The sequence below is a fragment of the Nerophis ophidion genome, linkage group LG24 (genome assembly GCF_033978795.1).
Source record: "Nerophis ophidion isolate RoL-2023_Sa linkage group LG24, RoL_Noph_v1.0, whole genome shotgun sequence".
Classification (NCBI taxonomy): Eukaryota; Metazoa; Chordata; class Actinopteri; order Syngnathiformes; family Syngnathidae; genus Nerophis; species Nerophis ophidion.
The window spans coordinates 39,010,660-39,031,536 of NC_084634.1; the positions used below are offsets into that span (position 1 = coordinate 39,010,660).

The 20,877-nt window shown below is 39.2% G+C and overlaps 2 protein-coding genes across 3 annotated transcripts in view; both read left to right on the forward strand.

Annotated features, from left to right (window-relative positions):
* The window catches only part of ints7 (integrator complex subunit 7), a 46,528-nt gene extending 44,822 nt beyond the window's left edge, over window positions 1–1,706 (forward strand). For both annotated transcript variants that reach the window (XM_061885760.1, XM_061885761.1), the window contains one exon: window positions 1,347–1,706. In XM_061885760.1, the coding sequence (XP_061741744.1) occupies window positions 1,347–1,628 (282 nt within the window). In that variant the 3' untranslated portion in view covers window positions 1,629–1,706. The remainder of the gene's footprint in view (window positions 1–1,346) is intronic.
* Window positions 1,707–9,949: 8,243 nt separating this feature from the next.
* Window positions 9,950–20,877, forward strand: part of lpgat1 (lysophosphatidylglycerol acyltransferase 1) — a 106,574-nt gene continuing 95,646 nt past the window's right edge. Inside the window, exons 1-2 of the mRNA XM_061886773.1 lie at window positions 9,950–10,420; window positions 13,787–14,039. Of these exons, the coding sequence (XP_061742757.1) occupies window positions 13,802–14,039 (238 nt within the window). The 5' untranslated portion in view covers window positions 9,950–10,420; window positions 13,787–13,801. The remainder of the gene's footprint in view (window positions 10,421–13,786; window positions 14,040–20,877) is intronic.

Sequence of the window (20,877 nt, forward strand, 5' to 3'; positions counted from 1 at the left end):
CGTGACATCATCACGCTTTGAATATATATATATGTATACAGTATATGTATGTATATATATATATATATATATACTGTATGTGTGCATACATATATATATATATGCTCACATACTGTATATATATATATGCATGTGTATATATATATGTGTATGTATATATATGTACATGCATGTATATATATATATATATATATATATATATATATATATATATATATATATATGCATGTATATATATACATATATATGCATATATATACTGGATGTATGCATGTGTGTATATATATGTATATATATATATGCATGCATATATATGCATATGCATATATATTTATATGCATATATGAATGCATATATATGCATGTATATGAATGATTACACATAAAAATGCATAAATACATATATATATATGCATATATATATATATATATGCATATATATACAAATAATATGCATTTTCCCATCGATAACTTGACATCATCACGTCATATCTCTATATATATATATATATATATATATATATATACATATATATATATATATATATATATATAATATACGGAATATATATACATAATATATGGAATATATATATATATATATATTCATTCCAAACGGGATTATGTCACGTTATCGATGGGAAAATGCACTTTTAGACAATATTATTTGCCTGATCGGCTAGGAGATACCGAGAGTAACAAGCGGTAGAAAATGTATTACAAAGGACAGATTTTAAAAACAAAATAAAAAAATAAAAAAAACTGCATTCTTTTTTTTTTGTGACTTCCCGCGGGCCGGATTTTGGACGCTGGTTGGACCATTCCGGCCTGAGGGCCATAGTTTGGGGACCCCTGATGTAAACTCTCGTCACAAGCTTCGATCCTGTTATCTAAATTGTTATGTTTATGTGATTTTTTTAATTTATTTTTAAAACAATATTTTAATAATTTTGATCATGTGTGGAGTATTCCACTTTTTTTTATGGTCATGTAACAGGACTGAGTGAAAACCCAGGGGCACATCTAATGTGTGAACTGTTACTTTTTAAAACATTTAAGAAAATCAACTGATGTTAATTTGGGATAAAGTACAGCACAATTACGTAAAAAAAAAAAAAAAAAAAAAATCAGATTTTTTTTTATTGTTATATTTGGTGAGTTAATGTAGTTTGATTATTTTAATTGTAATTCATAAATATGCAATCTGAGATTAATGTGCAGGTAGAAAAAAAACATTTATTTTAGTGTTGATTTAATCATGCATTTTATTTCCAAATGGTACCAATTCGGTGGTTTGTTCCATTTCCCGTGAGGCTTTCGCACCAAATATTTCAATTTGTCTTCCAGATTCCTCTGGACAGCACCACCAATGAGATCGAGCAGCGGGTAGAACCTCACAACGACTACTTCAGCACGCAGTTCCTGCTCAACTTCTCCATCCTGGGAACACACGCCGTGACCTTGGAGGCCTCCGTGGTGGACGAGAGCGGCATCGAGTGGAAGACGGGGCCCAAGACGACACTGTCGGTCAAGTCCCTGGAGGACCCTTACTCCCAGCAGCTCCGTCACCAAATGCAGCAGGCTGCCGCTCAGCCCGCTTCTCAGAGGGGGGCTTACAGTCGATTCTAACTTACACGGCTTTCAGGTTTGTAATGTACTCGACTTATCTGGTTGTAAATACTTCTCATTAAAGGCCTACTGAAATGAGATGTTCTTATTTAAACGGGGATAGCAGCTCCATTCTATGTGTCATACTTGATCATTTCCCGATATTGCCATATTTTTGCTGAAAGGATTTAGTAGAGAACATCCACGATAAAGTTCGCAACTTTTGTTCGCTATTAAAAAAGCCTTGCCATTACCGGAAGTAGCAGACGATGTGCGCGTGACATCACCGGTGTGAGAGCTCCTCACATCTGAACATTGTTTATAATGTGAGCCACCAGCAGTAAGAGCAATTCGGACCGAGAAAGCGACAATTTCCCCATTAATTTGAGCGAGGATGAAAGATTCGTGGATGAGGAAATTTAGAGTGAAGGACTAGAAAAAGAATAAAGAAAATTAAAAAAAGGCGATTGCAGTGGGAGCGATTGATTGATTGATTGATACTTTTATTAGTAGTTTGCACAGTACAGTACATATTCCGTACAATTGACCACTAAATGGTAACACCCGAATAGGTTTTTCAACTTGTTTAAGTTGGGGTCCACGTTAATCGATTCAGATATTATTAGACACATTTACTAGGATAATTCTGGAAGATCCCTTATCTGCTTATTGTTTTAATAGGGTTTTAGTGAGATTGTACAGACATACCTGAAAGTCGGAGGGCTGCGGTGAACACGCCATTGTCTCAGAGAGAAGCCCAGGAGCCAAGATCACCGCTGCATTTTTTGTCAGGTACTGCAGGAGGACGCATAATCCACTGATGTCTCCGGTAAGAGCCGACTTAATATCACAATTTTCCCTGGTTGACGTAGAGAAACATGTTCGCTTGACCGCTCCCTGTTAAAGCTTCACAACAAACAAAAACAAAAAAAAGCTGTGTCTCGGTGCTAAAGACAACTGCAATACGCCGCTTTCCACCCACAGCATTCTTCTTTATAGTCTCCATTATTAATTGAACAAATTGCAAAAGATTCAGCAACACAGATGTCCAGAAAACTGTGTAATTATGCAATTAAATCGGACGACCTTTAGCTGTGAGTGGGGCTGGAATAAAATGTCCGCTACAACCAATAACATCACAAACACGTGTCATCATTCTGCGACGTTTTCAAAAAGAAACTCCGCGGGAAATTTAAAATTGCAATTTAGTAAACTGAACCGGCCGTATTGGCATGTTGGATTTGGTTGTCTTTTTATTTCCTAGTCAGATTTTAGAACAGCTAAAGTGTGAGCCTTTTACATAGACCTTGAATTTGGAATGTTGGGATGAAGCCATAACCAATCTGTTATCTCAACTGTCCGAGGTAGGGAGGAGAAGAAGAGGGGCGGGTGAGAGTGAGTGAGGAGGGAGAAACTGCCATTTTAGGATTAGATCAATTTGAACCGTGCCTTTGAAATGTTGTATCTAGATCAGGGGTGACTGGTTGATCTCGGAGGGTGTGTCAGTCGATCTCAAGCCAGGCATTAAAAAATAGACATAAAAATGAGCAATCATCAATCATACCAAGACTTCACTTTCGTCAGTTGTTTGACATTCTCGGCACCCGAGGATCTTGTGAGATGACGCTGGCTGCTGCGAGCTCATATTTAAGAAAAAAATCACTAACAGGGCGGACGCAGAGAAACACATTTTATTTCTAGAGACTCCGTACCTACTGTCAAAACTCTAAAGAGCGACTGCACAGTTCCTGTCTTCACCATAAAAGACCTGTTTCATCCTGCCTGTGCTAACAAAATAAGAGTCTCAGAAAGCTAGCGTGCACAAGCTAGCAAGCTACGGAGTTTGATGCCAATGTATTTCTCCCCCGCCCTCAGCGACCGCTTTCTCACTTGCTTGCCCACCCGCACAGTCACTGACGTCACTCACCTGCTGCCAGACATTAAAGGGCCACACACATATGCTACTCTCATAACAAAGTGTTTAAAAAGGAGTATGCAAGTTGGACAAATGAGATGCCAAATCCAACCACTTTCATGTGGTATTGGACAGAAAGGAGGACTTTTTTTTTCCTCCATTTGAAAATGCGGACGTTATCAGCACCACTGTCTGATTCCAATCAATGCAAGTCATCAGAATCAGGTAATACACCAACTTATATTCTTGTCTTCATGAAAGAAAGGAATCTATGTGTGTTAAACATGCTTGTATTATCATTAAACACCATTAACTTGTTAACAAAAATGTCTCTTTCATAAATAAATAAATATAAATTATAAATAGAAATGAGGTAAATCTCCTCGACTTGGTCAATTGAAAAGTAGCTCGCCTGCAGAAAAAGTGTGAGCGCCCCTGTGCTAGATTGATCTCCCAAAGCGCTTTGGTTATAAAATATCAAAATGAGCAACCTCTGTCTCTTCACGGTGGCAGAGGGGTTAGTGCGTCTGCCTCACAATACGAAGGTCCTGCAGTCCTGGGTTCAAATCCAGGCTCGAGATCTTTCTGTGTGGAGTTTGCATGTTCTCCCCGTGAATGCGTGGGTTCCCTCCGGGTACTCCGGCTTCCTCCCACTTCCAAAGACATGCACCTGAGGATAGGTTGATTGGCAACACTAAATTGGCCCTAGTGTGTGAATGTGAGTGTGAATGTTGTCTGTCTGTGTTGGCCCTGCGATGAGGTGGCGACTTGTCCAGGGTGTACCCCGCCTTCCGCCCGATTGTAGCTGAGATAGGCGCCAGCGCCCCCCGCGACCCCAAAAGGGAATAAGTGGTAGAAAATGGATGGATGGATGTCTCTGATTGATTTAAAACCAGCTTATGTGTCATAAAAGAACTTGGGGGCGTTGACCGAAGGAAGAACGGGTCAGAACGCAACAGTTGCGATGTTAATATTTCATCATTGATATATAAACTATCAGACTGCGTGGTCGCTAGTAGTGGTTTTCAGTAGGCCTTTAAAAGACCGGATCTACTTTCTTAAAGAATGCTACAATTGGCTTAATTCCATAGCACACCCAAATAATAATGTATTTGTACACATATACCTCAAATATGATGCATTTCTGCAAAACTAAACCCCTTTCTTACTCCTAATCTCTTGGACATTTTATTTTAGTAAAGGACGCTTTTTGGATTGAATGTTTTCTATGAGGTGATAGCGCCACAAGGGGGCAGACTGGTGACAATGATGCACACAGAACATGAGGGATTGGGCTTTCTAGACTACACAACAGACATTATTTCTAATTGTCCACGTTACATTTTTACCAGTTGTGCTTACGACCATATTTGTTATTGCACGCAAATTGCTACCACGACATGACCCGATGTTCTCATTTTAACGTGTGTCTCATCTCCGGTGTCTTCGTTGCAGCCCTAATAAGGATGCAACCATCGATTTGCTAACAAGATAATAAAACCATCATCATCCGGCAACCGGGAGCTCGCCTACTTATGCCTCATGGCAGTGTTTTTCAACCTTTTTCTTTCAATGGAAAAATCCGGAGGCACACCATGAATTGATTAACGTGGACCCCGACTTAAACAAGTTGAAAAACTTATTGGGGTGTTACCATTTAGTGGTCAATTGTACGGAATATGTACCGTACTGTGCAATCTACTAATAAAAGTATCAATCAATCAATCAATCAATAGCGGAAAACATGAAAAAAATGAAACTCGGCAGCCGATATCGACAGTAAAAAGTAGTGCCTGAATTGTTGGATATAAATTCAAAGCATAACCAAGCATGCATTACCATAGCTCAGGGGTGTCCAAAGTGTGGCCCGGGGGCCGGTTTCGGCCCGCCGCTTGTTTCCTATTGGCCCTCACCAGATTGTAAAAATGTAATGCGTTCGTTTATATCGAGATGTTATTAGGATTGCTGTCAAACGATACACTTTTAAAATCAGATTAAAACCTCTTAATGGACACATGCATGGACAGCAGCTTTTAGCTCTTATTTCCAAAAATTGTGTACACTACTGAATTGGGGTCTCATGGCCACTTATGTGGACACTTATACTGCCATCTGGTGGTGTCTGAAGAGTACAACATACAATGGAATTTGGGAAAATAAGAATTAGCATGTCACTAAACATGAAGTACACGTTTGTGTACTTATGGATTAAGTACATCATATAAAAAGATGATTTTTAGTTTTTTTATTCTAATTAGGGTTCAATAAGCTCAAATAGCAAAGAGTAATAAGAAAAGCATGCAAACAAACAGCTCGGGCCTTAAGTTAATCACACTTTTAGAATTGTATTAATCACAACTACTAATCACTTGCATGATTTCATTTAACTTCAAAATGTAATTTTAATTAAAAGGGCTTCAATACTTGGTCACAAATGTCATTTCATTGTTAGAGTCCGTTTACACTAAGGGAGCAAAATACACTGCGTGATTAATCTGCATATTTGCAATATTTTTGGTGATTGATCGCATGAGTTAACTGGTTATTTTTGACAGCCCGCATTGTTAGATGACACTTATTTTCTTTGTCACCTACCACACAAAGCTAACAGGGATGCTTTGTTAGCATAGCATATATCGACATGCACTGGTTGGCTTTTAGCATCTTTAGCGGATAAAATGTGATTAAAAATGGCCCCTGCAACATTCAATTGTACTGAATGTGGCCCTCGCCGGTTAAAGTTTGGACACCCCTGCCATAGCTCTTGTCTCAAAGAAGGTGTACTGTCACCACCTGTCACATCACACCCTGACTTATTTGGACTTTTTTGCGGTTTTCCTAAGTGTAGTGTTTCCTATTTTGTTGTTGATTGTCAAGTCATGTTAGGATGTACTTTGTAGACGCCATCTGCTGCTCCACACGCTGTAAGTCTTTGCTGTAGTCCAGCAGTCTGTTTATGTTTACTTTGCAGCCAGTTCAGTTTTAGTTTCGTTTTGCATAGCCTTCCTAATGCCTTTTTTTTTTTTAGCGCCATTAGCCTTTTGTTTATTTTTCGTTTAAGCATTAGATACCTTTTTACCTGCACACTACCTGCCACTGTCGTCTGCATATTGTCATCACAACAAACCATCTTCCTGACATCTACAAAGCAATTAACTACCTGCTGCCATCTTCTGATATGGAAGAGTATTACATGGTTACTCTGCTGCGCTCTGGACCAGTGTTTTTCAACCACTGTGCCGCGGCGTGAGATACAGTCTGTTGTGCCGTAGGAGATTATCTAATTTCACCTATTTGGGTTAAAAATATTTTTTGCAAACCAATAATTCTAGTCTGCAAATGATGTGTTGGTGTTGTCTAGAGCTCGGCAGAGTAACCGTGTAATACTCTTCCATATCAGTAGGTGGCAGCCTGTAGCTAATTGCTTTGTAGATGTCGTAAACAGCGGGAGGCAGGGTGAAGGTAAAAAAGGTGTCTAATGCTTAAAAATAAACAAAGGGTGAGTGCCCCTAAGAAAAGGCATTGAAGCTTAGGGAAGGCTATGCAGAATGAGACTAAAACTGAACTGGCTAAAAAGTAAACAAAAACAGAATGCTGGACGACAGCAAAGACTTACTGCGGAGCCAAGACGTACATCCGAACATGACATGACAATTCACAAAATCTCCCAGGGCAAGTATTCTCTCAAATTTCTCCTGATTTCCACCCGGACGACAATATTGGGGGCGTGCATTTAGCGTCCTCTCTCAAAAAGTCTGTCGCAGCTGCGATTGGACCTGGATAGCCTCCGGGAAGATATAGTGGAGTACCAAGTGCTTGGCAGGGAAGATCTTCCTTTTGGAAGCAAGGATTGACCGGTTTTGGGCCATACGGGGGAGAGATGGAAGATTCCAGACATTTGATGAAGGCACTTTTGTGTGTGCCACACAGCAATGCATCATCAGAGAGGGTGTTCAGCATGGTTAGAAAGATAGTGGATTGATGGACAATTCAACCCTTCCAACTCACTCCATCCATCCATCCATTTTCTACCGCTTGTCCCGTTTATCTGTGTTGGCCCTGTGATGAGGTGGCGACTTGTCCAGGGTGTACCCCGCCTTCCACCTGAACTCACTCCTTTTCTGCAAATTAAATTTCACAGGTGCTGCCCATACCTATGCTCCAGGCTGCGAAGCATTGCACTTTCAAATGAACAGTGAGTGTTATGTGTGTGTATGTGTAAATAAATGAACACTGAAATTCAATTATTTACTTTCATATATATATACATATATATCATATTTTAATTAGAGCTGTTTATAAATATAGCTGTAATTCACTGAATTATTTTATATATACCGTATTTTTCGGAGTATAAGTCGCTCCGGAGTATAAGTCGCACCTGCCGAAAATGCATAATAAATAACGAAAAAAACGTATATAAGTTGGGGAAATTTATTTGATAAAATCCAACAGCAAGAATAGACACATGAAAGGCAATTTGAAATAAATAAAGAATAGTGAACAACAGTCTGAATAAGTGTAGGTTATATGAGGCATAAATAACCAGCTGCTATGTTAACCTAACATATTATGGTAAGAGTCATTCAAATAACTATAACATATAGAACATGCTATACCTTTACCAAACTATCTCTCACTCCTAATCCATAAATCCCATGAAATCTTATACGTCTAGTCTCTTACGTGAATGATCTAAATAATATTATTTGATATTTTTACGGTAATGTGTTAATAATTTCACACATAAGTCGCTCCTGAGTATAAGTCGCACCCCCGGCCAAACTATGGAAAAACTGCGACTTATAGTCTGAAAAATACGATATATAATAGATACTTCGATTTCAGTGAATTACATGTACATATATATATATAAATAAATATATATATATATATATAAATATACCAGTATATATATATATATTTTTTTTAATTACACCATATATAAATATAGCTGTAATTCACTTAAATTCAAGTATTTCTTTTATTTATATATATATATATATATATATATATATATATATATATATATATATATATAAGAAATACTTGAATTTCTGTGAATTACATATACATACATATATATATACACACATAGATATACATATATACACACATGTACATATATATATACACACATATATTTACATATGTATACACATATTTATATATGTACATATATATACACATATATATGCATATATACATATATATGTATATATATATATATATATATATATATATATATATATATATACGTATGTGTATAAATTTTCCACATATACATATATATACATATGTATATGCCCTGCGATGAGGTGGCGACTTGTCCAGGCTGTATCCCGCCTTTCGCCCAATTGTAGCTGAGATAGGCACCAGCGCCCCCTGCGACCCCAAAGGAAATAAGCGTTAGAAAATGGATGGATGGATGGATATACTGTATATATATATATATATATATATATATATATATATATATGTATACATATATATACATATACATATATATATATATATATATATATATATATACACATATATATATATATATATATATATATATACACAAATATATATATATACACATATATGTGCATATATATATATACATATATGTACACACACATATATACATATGCTGTCCTCTCCAAGGTTTCTCATAGTCATCATTGTCGACGTCCCACTGGGGTGTGTTTTTCCTTGCCCTTATGTGGGCCCTACCGAGGATGTTGATTGATTGATTGATTAATATAAACTTTTATTAGTAGAATGCACAGTACAGTACATTCTCCGTACAATTGATCACACACACACACATATATATATATATATATATATATATATATATATATATATATATATATATATATATATATATATATATATATATATATATATATATATATATATATATATATATATATATATATATATATATATATATATACACACACACATACAGTCCCAGTGGGCCTTTTAAATATCTCCCTAATTCTGAGGTCTCAAATTGGCACGTATGTCCTCATCACACCAGACAATATGTCACGGTTACACTCTTGTACCGCGGCACAGTGGTTGAAAAACACTGATTTATGGAGCCAAGTGAAGCAATACTTGTAGTAAAAAGCTTAACTTCCGGTATTGGACTTCCAAAATACAAACAAAGCTATCTCCATTTTATTAAAAAATATGAGCATGAGCAGCATTTTTATTTTTTTTTACCACAAATAGACTAATGAACTATGTGGCATATTTTTATAAGGACATTTTAATGTGTCGTCATAAATTATTATTATTTTTAGATATTTTATTTTGAAGGGAGAAAACTCGCTTCCCGCTTCGTTTCCGGCACGCTGTGTGACTTGACGCAATGTAAATCGCGTCTTTCCGGACAGATAACGGGTGCCACCGAAACATCTCCCTCCACTACGTTTACGCCCCCCACCCCCCCCCCAACCCAACCCTCCACCCTCCGCCCCGGCGATTGTACGCCGTACCCGCGCGTCTCTTTCATCCGGAGGGAGCGTGGATAAGCGCCAGCGACCTAAGCTGGCCGAGGATGCCTCCGTGTGGAACTAACCCGGTGTCTGACTGCGATGGAGCCGAGCGCGCTCAACTGGAGCTAGCTAGCTAGCGAGCTAGCCAGCCAGCTAGCCACCGGGATTCAGCCCGCAGCTCCCCCGGAACAACGTCGCCTAGATGGGTCTGATAGCGAATTTAACGCGTGGGGGTTGTTGACATTTTTTTTTGAAAAATCAACACGTTCCCCTTATATTTGGCAAAAAAAAGGACCCGCCATGTCTGCCACTAGGAAAAGGGCTACTTTATTGCTGTAGGTTTGCTGCTTCAACGCGTTTAGCTTTTTGCTACATTTGGATGCTTCCGTGACGATATTAAGGTAAGTCGGCGGTCAAGTCACAATTACAAGCTTATATAAATATTTTTTTTTACAAATATCCAGCTAGAATGTCATAAAGTCATCTTTATGTCATTTGCACTGAGCTATTCAGATAGAGAAATGGTGCGTTCAAGTGTCACACCATGACCTCGTTTTTGCGAGCTCTCTCTTATCAGCAGAAGACTGCGTTAAAGGCCTACTGAAATGAGATGTTCTAATTTAAACGGGGATAGCAGGTCCATTCCATGTGTCATACTTGATCATTTCGCAATATTGCCATATTTTAGCGTAAAGGATTTAGTAGGGAACATCCACGATAAAGTTCGCAACTTTTGATCGCTAATAAAAAAAGCCTTGCCTGTACCGGAAGTAGCAGACGATGTGCGCGTGACGTCACGGGCTGTAGGGCTCCTCACATCCTCACATTGTTTGCGTGTGACGTCACGGGTTGTAGGGTTCCTCACATTGTTTGCAATTGTATATAAGTCACCTATACTGTATAACACTATAAAATAACAAACACGGAGGCTCTAGTTTTACACGAGGACCACTTTATTTTCGTTACTTTCAAAACTCCGCTCCACTCCAAGATGACATCATTTCCGTTCTTTTTACCTACAAAATAAGAGCTCATGGCATATACTGTATAACAGGAACTTAACATCACAAAGAGGCAAAACCATAAAAATAGGTTAATACCTCCCCTCCTACAAAAAGAAACGTCCTCATTTCAACACAATAACAGGATGAGTGCCAAAAACAACACAAACAGGCAAAACCATAAAAATAGGTTACACAATCATGGCCGTGTCACGCAAAATTTCTTCCCCCCTACGAAAACCTTACCCCCGGTAGAAGAAATTTGGCGCGACAGCAGTGACAATACCAAGTTATATGACTCTTAACGGTTAGCGAAGCAAAAATAGCTTGTAAGGTTAGCATGCTGGAATGCTAATATTTTTTCCTCACCGTTATTTTTCACCAATGACAATCAGCCAATTATAATGCTTTTAAAACAGGCAGCTGTGTGGGCTGCTTTAAGGTCCTTCCACCCTCATCGGGGTCCTTCAAGCATTAGAGGGGCTGTCACGCCAGATTTCTACCGGGGGGGAAGGTTTTTGTAGGGGGGAAGAAATTTGGCGTGACAGCCAGCAGCAGCGAGAGCTATTCGGACCGGGAAAGCGACAATTTACCCATTAATTTGAGCGAGGATGAAAGATTCGTGGATGAGGAAATTTAGAATGAAGGACTAGAAAAAAAAAAGGTGATTGGAGTGAGAGCGATTCAGATGGTTTTAGACACATTTCCTAGCATAATTCTGGAATATCCCTTATCTGCCTATTGTGTTGCTAGTGTTTTAGTGAGTTAAATAGTACCTTAAAGTCGGAGGGGTGTGTTTTAAATGGGTTGTACTTCAAGGTACTCAAAGCGATTTGACACTACTTCCACATTTACCCATTCACACACACACATTCACACACTGATGGAGGGAACTGCCATGCAAGGCGCTAACCGGCACCCATCAGGATCAAGGGTGAAGTGTCTTGCTCAGGACACAACGGACGTGACGAGGTTGGTACTAGGTGGGGATTGAACCGGGGACCCTCGGGTTGAGCACGGCCACTCTTCCACTGCGCCACGTCGCCCGTTTTGACGCTAGAGTCTCTGAGAGAAATCACGAATCTGCAGTAGGACGCTGGCTTCGCTGATCTCCGGTTAGAGGCGACTTATTTCCACAATCTTCTCACCGAAAACTGCCGGTGTTCGCTTGACCGCTCTGATCCATAGTAAATCTTCACCTTCGGGAATTTTAAACAAGGAACCACCGTGTGTTTGTGTGGCTAAAGGCTAATAGTTTCCCACCTCCATCTTTCTACTTTGACTTCTCCATTATTAATTGAACAAATTGCAAAAGATTCATCAACACAGATGTCCAAAATACTGTGTAATTATGCGATGAAAAGAGACGATTTTTAGCCGTAAGTGATGCTGGGCCAATAACGTCACAAACACGCGTCGTCATCGCGTCATCATTCCGCGACGTTTTCAACAGGAAACTCCGCGGGAAATTTAAAATTGTAATTTAGTAAACTAAAAAGGCCGTATTGGCATGTGTTGCAATGTTAATATTTCATCATTGATATATAAACTATCAGACTGTGTGGTCGCTAGTAGTGGCTTTCAGTAGGCCTTTAAACGGGGATAGCAGGTCCATTCTATGTGTCATACTTGATCATTTCGCAATATTGCCATATTTTTGCGGAAAGGATTTAGTAGAGAACCTCGACGATAAAGTTCGCAACTTTTGGTCGCTAATAAAAAAGCCTTGCCTGTACCGGAAGTAGCAGGCGATGTGCGCGTGACGTCACGGGTTGTAGGGCTCCTCACATCCTCACATTGTTTGCAATCATGGCCACCAGCAGCGAGAGCGATTCGGACCGAGGAAGCGACGATTTCCCTATTAATTTGAGCGAGAATGAGAGATTCGTGGATGAGGATAGTGAGAGTGAAGGACAAGAAGAAAAAAAATAAGATGAGGGCAGTGGGAGCGATTCAGATGTTATTAGACACATTTACTAGGATAATTCTGGAAAATCCCTTACCTGCTTATTGTGTTACTAGTGTTTTAGTGAGATTATGTAGTCATACCTGAAAGTCGGAGGCGTGTGGCGACCGCCAGTGTCTCTGAGGGAATTCATGGAGGAGCCGAGAGAGTCGCAGCTGCCTCTTTGACAGCTGCAGGAGGAACGACACGAGCTCCGCTCATGTTTATGGTAAGAGCCGACTTATTACCACAATTTTCTCCCCGAAACCTGCCGGTTGACAGGTGGTAGAGAAACATGTTCGCTTGACCGCTCTGTTCCATAGTAAAGCTTCACCTTCGGGAATGTAAACAAGGAAACACCGGCTGTGTTTGTGTTGCTAAAGACAGCTGCAATACACCGCTTCCCACCAACATCTTTCTTCTTTGACGTCTCCATTATTCATTGAACAAATTGCAAAAGATTCAGCACACAGAAGTCCAGAATACTGTGTAATTATGCTATAAAACCCGACTAATTTTAGCCGTGATCGGTGCTGGGAGAACATGTCCGCTACCACAGGTGACGTCACGCGCCATCATAAGCTTCATCATTCCGTGACATTTTTAACAGGATACCTTGCAGGAAATTTAAAATTGCAATTTAGTAAACCAAAGCGGCCGTATTGGCATGTGTTGCAATGTTAATATTTCATCATTGATATATAAACTATCAGACTGTGGTCGCTAGTAGTGGCTTTCAGTAGGCCTTCAACTTCCTGAGCCTGCACAGATTTGCCACACAACTCTCCCTTCCCCTTTTTTATCCTTCCCGTCCTCTGCAGTCGGAGAGGATCACGATGGCCCAGCTCGTGGACGAGGCCGGGAAACTGGGCTGGGTTCTGCTCAAGTCGGCGCTGCGCTTCGTGTTCATGTTCCTCAACAACTGTGTGGCCATCCCGTCCTACTGCCTCTGCCTGCTGGTGCTGCAGCCGCTGAGAATATGGCACCGCTTCACCTTCTGGCAGCTGGAGGGCATCATGTTCAAGTGGATGCTGGCCATGGTGTCGTCCTGGGGTTGGATTGCAGGTTACACAGGTAGGAGACGCTTTTTTGGATTTATTGCACCAATGCCATCGGCAAAAAACAAAAACACACACATTCAGTTGCAATGTTAGTTTTTTTCTATTGCTATTTGCGGGAAACACATTCTCAAAGAGCGGCAGATTGCCAACATAACTGTGGTGTTGGGGGGCGTGGTCTACATGACATCATCGTCAACTTGCACAATCTGCAACAGGCATGTATTTTCTTCCAAAAGGCTAAAAAAAGTTACACTTTTAAATTTAAAAAAGCAACTCTTTGTGATTGCCAACATACCTCTGGCGTTGGGGGCGTGGCTATGGGCGTGGTCTATATATGGCATCATCGTCAATTTGCACATTCTGCAACGAAGCATGTATTTTCTTCCAAAAGGCTAAAAATAAGTTACACTTTTAGATTAAAAAAAGCAACTCTTTGTTACTCTTTGTGATTGCCAACATAACTGTGGCATTGGGGGGCGTGGTCTGTATTACATCATCGTCAACTTGCACAATCTGCAACATGCTTGTATTTTCTTCCAAAAGGCTAAAAAAAAATTACACTTTTAAATTTAAAAAAGCAACTCTCTGTGATTGCCAACATACCTCGGGCGTTGGGGGGCGTGGCTATGGGCGTGGTCTATATATGACATCATCTTCAATTTGCACAATTTGCAAATCTTCCAAAAAGCTAAAAAAAAAAGTTACACTTTTAAATTGAAAAAAGAAACTCTTTGTTACTCTTTGTGATTGCCAACATACCTGTGGCGTTGGGGGGCGTGGTCTATATGACATCATCGTCAATTTGCAAATTCTGCAACGATGCATGTATTTTCTTCCAAAAGGCTAAAAAAAGTTACACTTTTAGATTAAAAAAAGCAACTCGTTTTTACTCTTTGTGACTGCCAACATACCTGTGGCATTGGGGGGCGTGGTCTGTATATGACATCATCGTCAACTTGCACAATCTGCAACGATGCATGTATTTTCCTCCAAAAGGCTAAAAAAAAAAGTTACACTTTTAAATTTAAAAAAGCAACTCTTTGTTACTCTTTGTGATTGCCAACATACCTATGGCGTTGGGGGGCGTGGTCTATATGACATCATCGTCAACTTGCACATTCTGCAACATGCATGTATTTTCTTCCAAAAGGCTAAAAAAAGTTACACTTTTAGATTAAAAAAAGCAACTCGTTTTTACTCTTTGTGATTGCCAACATACCTGTGGCATTGGGGGGCGTGGTCTACATGACATCATCGTCAACTTGCACAATCTGCAACGATGCATGTATTTTCCTCCAAAAGGCTAAAAAAAAAAGTTACACTTTTAAATTTAAAAAAGCAACTCTTTGTTACTCTTTGTGATTGCCAACATACCTATGGCGTTGGGGGGCGTGGTCTATATGACATCATCGTCAACTTGCACATTCTGCAACATGCATGTATTTTCTTCCAAAAGGCTAAAAAAAGTTACACTTTTAAATTTAAAAAAGTAACTCCTTGTTACTCTTTGTGATTGCCAACATACCTATGGCGTTGGGGGGCGTGGTCTACATGACATCATCGTCAACTTGCACAATCTGCAACAGGCATTTATTTTCTTCCAAAAGGCAAAAAAAAGTTACACTTTTAAATTTAAAAAAGCAACTCTTTGTGATTGCCAACATACCTCTGGCGTTGGGGGGCGTGGCTATGGGCGTGGTCTATATATGACATCGTCTTCAATTTGCACAATCTGCAACGATGCATGTATTTTCTTCAAAAAGGCTAAAAAGAAGCTACACTTTTAGATTAAAAAAAGCAACTCTTTGTTACTCTTTGTGATTGCCAACATACCTGTGGTGTTGGGGGGCGTGGTCTATATGACATCATCGTCAATTTGCACAATCTGCAACGATGCATGTATTTTCTTCAAAAAGGCTAAAAAAAAAAAAGTTACACTTTTAAATTTAAAAAAGTTACTCTTTGTGATTGCCAACATACCTATGGCGTTGGGGGGCGTGGTCTATATGACATCATCGTCAACTTGCACAATCTGCAACGATGCATGTATTTTCCTCCAAAAGGCTAAAAAAAAAAAGTTACACTTTTAAATTTAAAAAAGTTACTCTTTGTGATTGCCAACATACCTATGGCATTGGGGGGCGTGGTCTATATGACATCATCGTCAACTTGCACTATCTGCAACAGGCATGTATTTTCTTCCAAAAGGCTAAAAAAAATTTACACTTTTAAATTTAAAAAAGCAACTCATTGTGATTGCCAACATACCTCTGGTGTTGGGGGGCGTGGTCTATATATGACATCATCTTCTATTTGCACAATCTGCAACGATGCATGTATTTTCTTCAAAAAGGCTAAAAAAAAAAAAGTTACTCTTTTAAATTTAAAAAAGCAACTCTTTGTTTTTCTTTGTGATTGCCAACATACCTATGGCGTTGGGGGGCGTGGTCTATATGACATCATCGTCAACTTGCACATTCTGCAACATGCATGTATTTTCTTCCAAAAGGCTAAATAAAAGTTAGACTTTTAAATTTAAAAAAGTAACTCCTTGTTACTCTTTGTAATTGCCAACATACCTATGGCATTGGGGGGCGTGGTCTATATGACATCATCGTCAACTTGCACAATCTGCAACAAGCATGTATTTTCTTCCAAAAGGCAAAAAAAAAGTTACACTTTTGAATTTAAAAAAGCAACTCTTTGTGATTGCCAACATACCTCTGGCGTTGGGGGCGTGGCTATGGGCGTGGTCTATGTATGACATCGTCTTCAATTTGCACAATCTGCAACGATGCATGTATTTTCTTCCAAAAGTCTAAAAAAAAAAAGTTACACTTTTAAATTTAAAAAAACAACTCTTTGTTACTCTTTGTGATTGCCAACATACCTATGGCGTTGGGGGGCGTGGTCTATATGACATCATCGTCAACTTGCACATTCTGCAACGATGCATGTATTTTCTTCCAAAAGTCTAAAAAAAAAAAAAGTTACACTTTTAAATTTAAAAAAACAACTCTTTGTTACTCTTTGTGATTGCCAACATACCTGTGGCGTTGGGGGGCGTGGTCTATATGACATCATCGTCAACTTGCACATTCTGCAACATGCATGTATTTTCTTCCAAAAGGCTAAATAAAAGTTAGACTTTTAAATTTAAAAAAGTAACTCCTTGTTACTCTTTGTGATTGCCAACATACCTATGGCATTGGGGGGCGTGGTCTATATGACATCATCGTCAATTTGCACAATCTGCAACGATGCATGTATTTTCTTCCAGAAGGCTAAAAAAAGTTACACTTTTAGATTAAAAAAAGCAACTCTTTGTTACTCTTTGTGATTGCCAACATACCTATGGTGTTGGGGGGCGTGGTCTATATGACATCATCGTCAACTTTGCTCAATCTGCAACGGTGCATGTATTTTCGTCCAAAAGGCTAAAAAAAAAGATACACTTTTAAATTTAAAAAAGCAACTTTTTGTTACTCGTTGTGATTGCCAACATACCTATGGTGTTGGGGGGCGTGGCTATGGGCGTGGTCTATATGACATCATCGTCAACTTGCACAATCTGCAACGATGCATGTATTTTCTTCTAAAAGGCTAAAAAAAAAAGTTACACTTTTAAATTGAAAAAAAGCAACTTTTTGTTATTCATCATCATCATCATCATCATCGTCATCATCATTTGTATGTATTCATACATCCATCAATTTACTACCGCTTGTCCCTTTTTTGGGATCCTTACGTGAAAAATAGAGATGTCCGATAATATCGGGCTGCCGATATTATCGGCCGATAAATGCTTTAAAATGTAATATCGGAAATTATCGGTTTCAAAAAGTAAAATTTATGACTTTTTATAACGCCGCTTTACGGAGTGGTACACGGACGTAGGGAGAAGTACAGAGCGCCAATAAACCTTAAAGGCAATGCCCAGTCACATAATATCTACGGCTTTCCACACACACAAGTGAATGCAAGGCATACTTGTTCAACAGCCATACAGGTCACACTGAGGGTGGCCGTATAAACAACTTTAACACTGTTACAAATATGAGCCACACTGTGAACCCACACCAAACAAGAATGACAAACATATTTCGGGAGAACATCCGCACCGTCACACAACATAAACACAACAGAACAAATACCCAGAACCCCTTGCAGCACTAACTCTTCCGGGACGCTACAATATACACCCCCCGGTATCCCCTGCCCCCCGCCCCCCTCAACCTCCTCATACTCTCTCAGGGAGAGCATGTCCCAAATTCCAAGCTGCTGTTTTGAGGCATGTTAAAAAAAAATAATGCACTTTGTGACTTCAATAATAAATATGGCAGTGCCATGTTGGCATTTTTTTCCATAACTTGAGTGGATTTATTTTGTAAAACCTTGTTACATTGTTTAATGCATCACAACAAAATGAGGCATCATAATATGTTCATTCCACGACTGTATATATCGGTATCAGTATTTAAGAGTTGGACAATATCGGATATCGGCAAAAAAGCCATTATCGGACATCTATAGTTATTAGTAATGAAAGGGAAATGCACTTTAAAAAAATGCCCATCATTCACAATTCTTTTTTATGCATTCTAACTAGTAAATAACTTAAAGTAGCACTGATTGTCACACACACACAAGGTGTGGTGAGATTATCCTCTGCATTTGACTCATCACCCTTCACCACCTCCTGGGAGGTGAGGGGCGTCACGCTAACATGACGTGACAGCTCTGATGAAGGCTGCAAAAGCAAGATAGCCAAAACTTGTCAGGTACAAAACTTTACCTTAGCCTATATAAATCATCCATTTATATACATGTGTGTATATATATATATACATCAGAAGGCTAAATGAACCTCTTCAACATAGGTGAGGGGAGCAGTGAGCAGCAGCGGTGGCTGTGCCCGGGAATCGTACGTCTTATTGTGCCGCGGTCTGGGGACAGGCCGTGAGATGTGTAGTGAAGTCTCTGTTGTCATTATACAAACAGTCACTAAATGTATTTGACCAAAAACCAATGAAGCATCACCACTGCAGTATTACCCAAAAATATAACACGATAAGATTGGATCATTTTATACATTTCTCATTTTTAAAAGCTGTTTTAAGTGTCTTAATGGATTAGACAAGGTGATGTGTGAAGAAATACAAAGGTACAGTAGTGAAGGTGTGCAGACTGGAGCTGTAGAGTTAAAATGTGGTGGACCACTTCTGCTCAGTCTGCATTCTCAGTGAAGATCTCACATCTGTGGAACTCTCTGCCACTGGAGATAAAGTCACAGTCGGACATTAAACTTTTTTTTTTTTTAATGAAAAAGTGGCTTAAGGAAAATAAGAAGTGTGAGCACAAGAACTGGGTGTAGTATGGACAAATGCGGCAAATTATTTTCAATGTGGTTTTTATTTTTATTTTGTACTTGTTTTAATCCTTTTGCATGTTTTTTTTTACACTTTTCTCTACTTTTAAGTCTTACCAGGGAGGAGGGTTGCAAATGAGCCTGTGGCCAGAAGTCTTATGTACTTTGACATTGGTTGCCTATGGGTAGCAATGTTTCATTGTACTGGGTCTGTCAAATAAATACATAAAAGAATAAATAAATGTGATCAATAGTCCACTTACATTAAATCATATTGGACTCTTTTTTATTTATTAATGCCTTATTCTGCATGGCCTTAATATACAAACCCCGTTTCCATATGAGTTGGGAAATTGTGTTAGTTGTAAATATAAAAGGAATACAATGATTTGCGAATCCTTTTCAACCCATATTCAGTTGAATGCACGTCAAAGACAACATATTTGATGTTCAAACTCATAAACTTTTTTTTTTTGCAAATAATAACTAACTTAGAATTTAATGGCTGCAACACGTGCCAAAGTAGTTGGGAAAGGGCATGTTCACCACTGTGTTACATCACCTTTTCTTTTAACAACACTCAAACGTTTGGGAACTGAGGAAACTCATTGTTGAAGCTTTGAAAGTGGAATTCTTTCCCATTCTTGTTTTATGTAGAGCTTCAGTCGTTCAAATGTCCGGAGTCTCCGCTGTCGTATTTTACGCTTCATAATGCGCCACACATTTTCCATGGGAGACAGGTCTGGACTGCAGGCGGGCCAGGAATGTACCCGCACTCTTTTACTACAAAGCCACGCTGTTGTAACACGTGGCGGGGCATTGTTTTGCTGAAATAAGCAGGGGCGTCCATGATAACGTTGCTTGGATGACAACATATGTTGCTCCAGAACCTGTATGGACCATTCAGCATTAATGGTGCCTTCACAGATGTGTAAGTTACCCATGCCTTGGGCACTAATGCACCCCCATACCATCACACATGCTGGCTTTTCAACTTTGCGCCTACAACAATCCGGATGATTATTTTCCTCTTTGTTCCTGAGGATACCACGTCCACAGTTTTTAAATATAATTTGAAATGTGGACTCTTCAGACCACAGAACATCTTTCCACTTTGCATCAGTCCATCTTAGATGAGCTCGGGCCCAGCGAAGCCGGCGGCGTTCATTGGTGTTGTTGATAAATGGGTTTTGCTTTGCATAGCAGAGCTTTAACTTGCACTTACAGATGTAGCGACCAACTGTAGTTACTGACAGTGGTTTTATGAAGTTTTCCTGAGCCCATGTGGTGATATCCTTTACACACCGATGTCTGTTTTTGATGCAGTACCGCCTGAGGGATCAAAAGTCCGTAATATCATCGTTTACGCGCAGTGATTTCTCCAGATTCTCTGAACTTTTTGATGATTTTTCGGACTTTAGATGGTAAAATCCCTAAATTCCTTGCAATAGCTCGTTGAGAAATGTTCTAAAACTGTTTGACT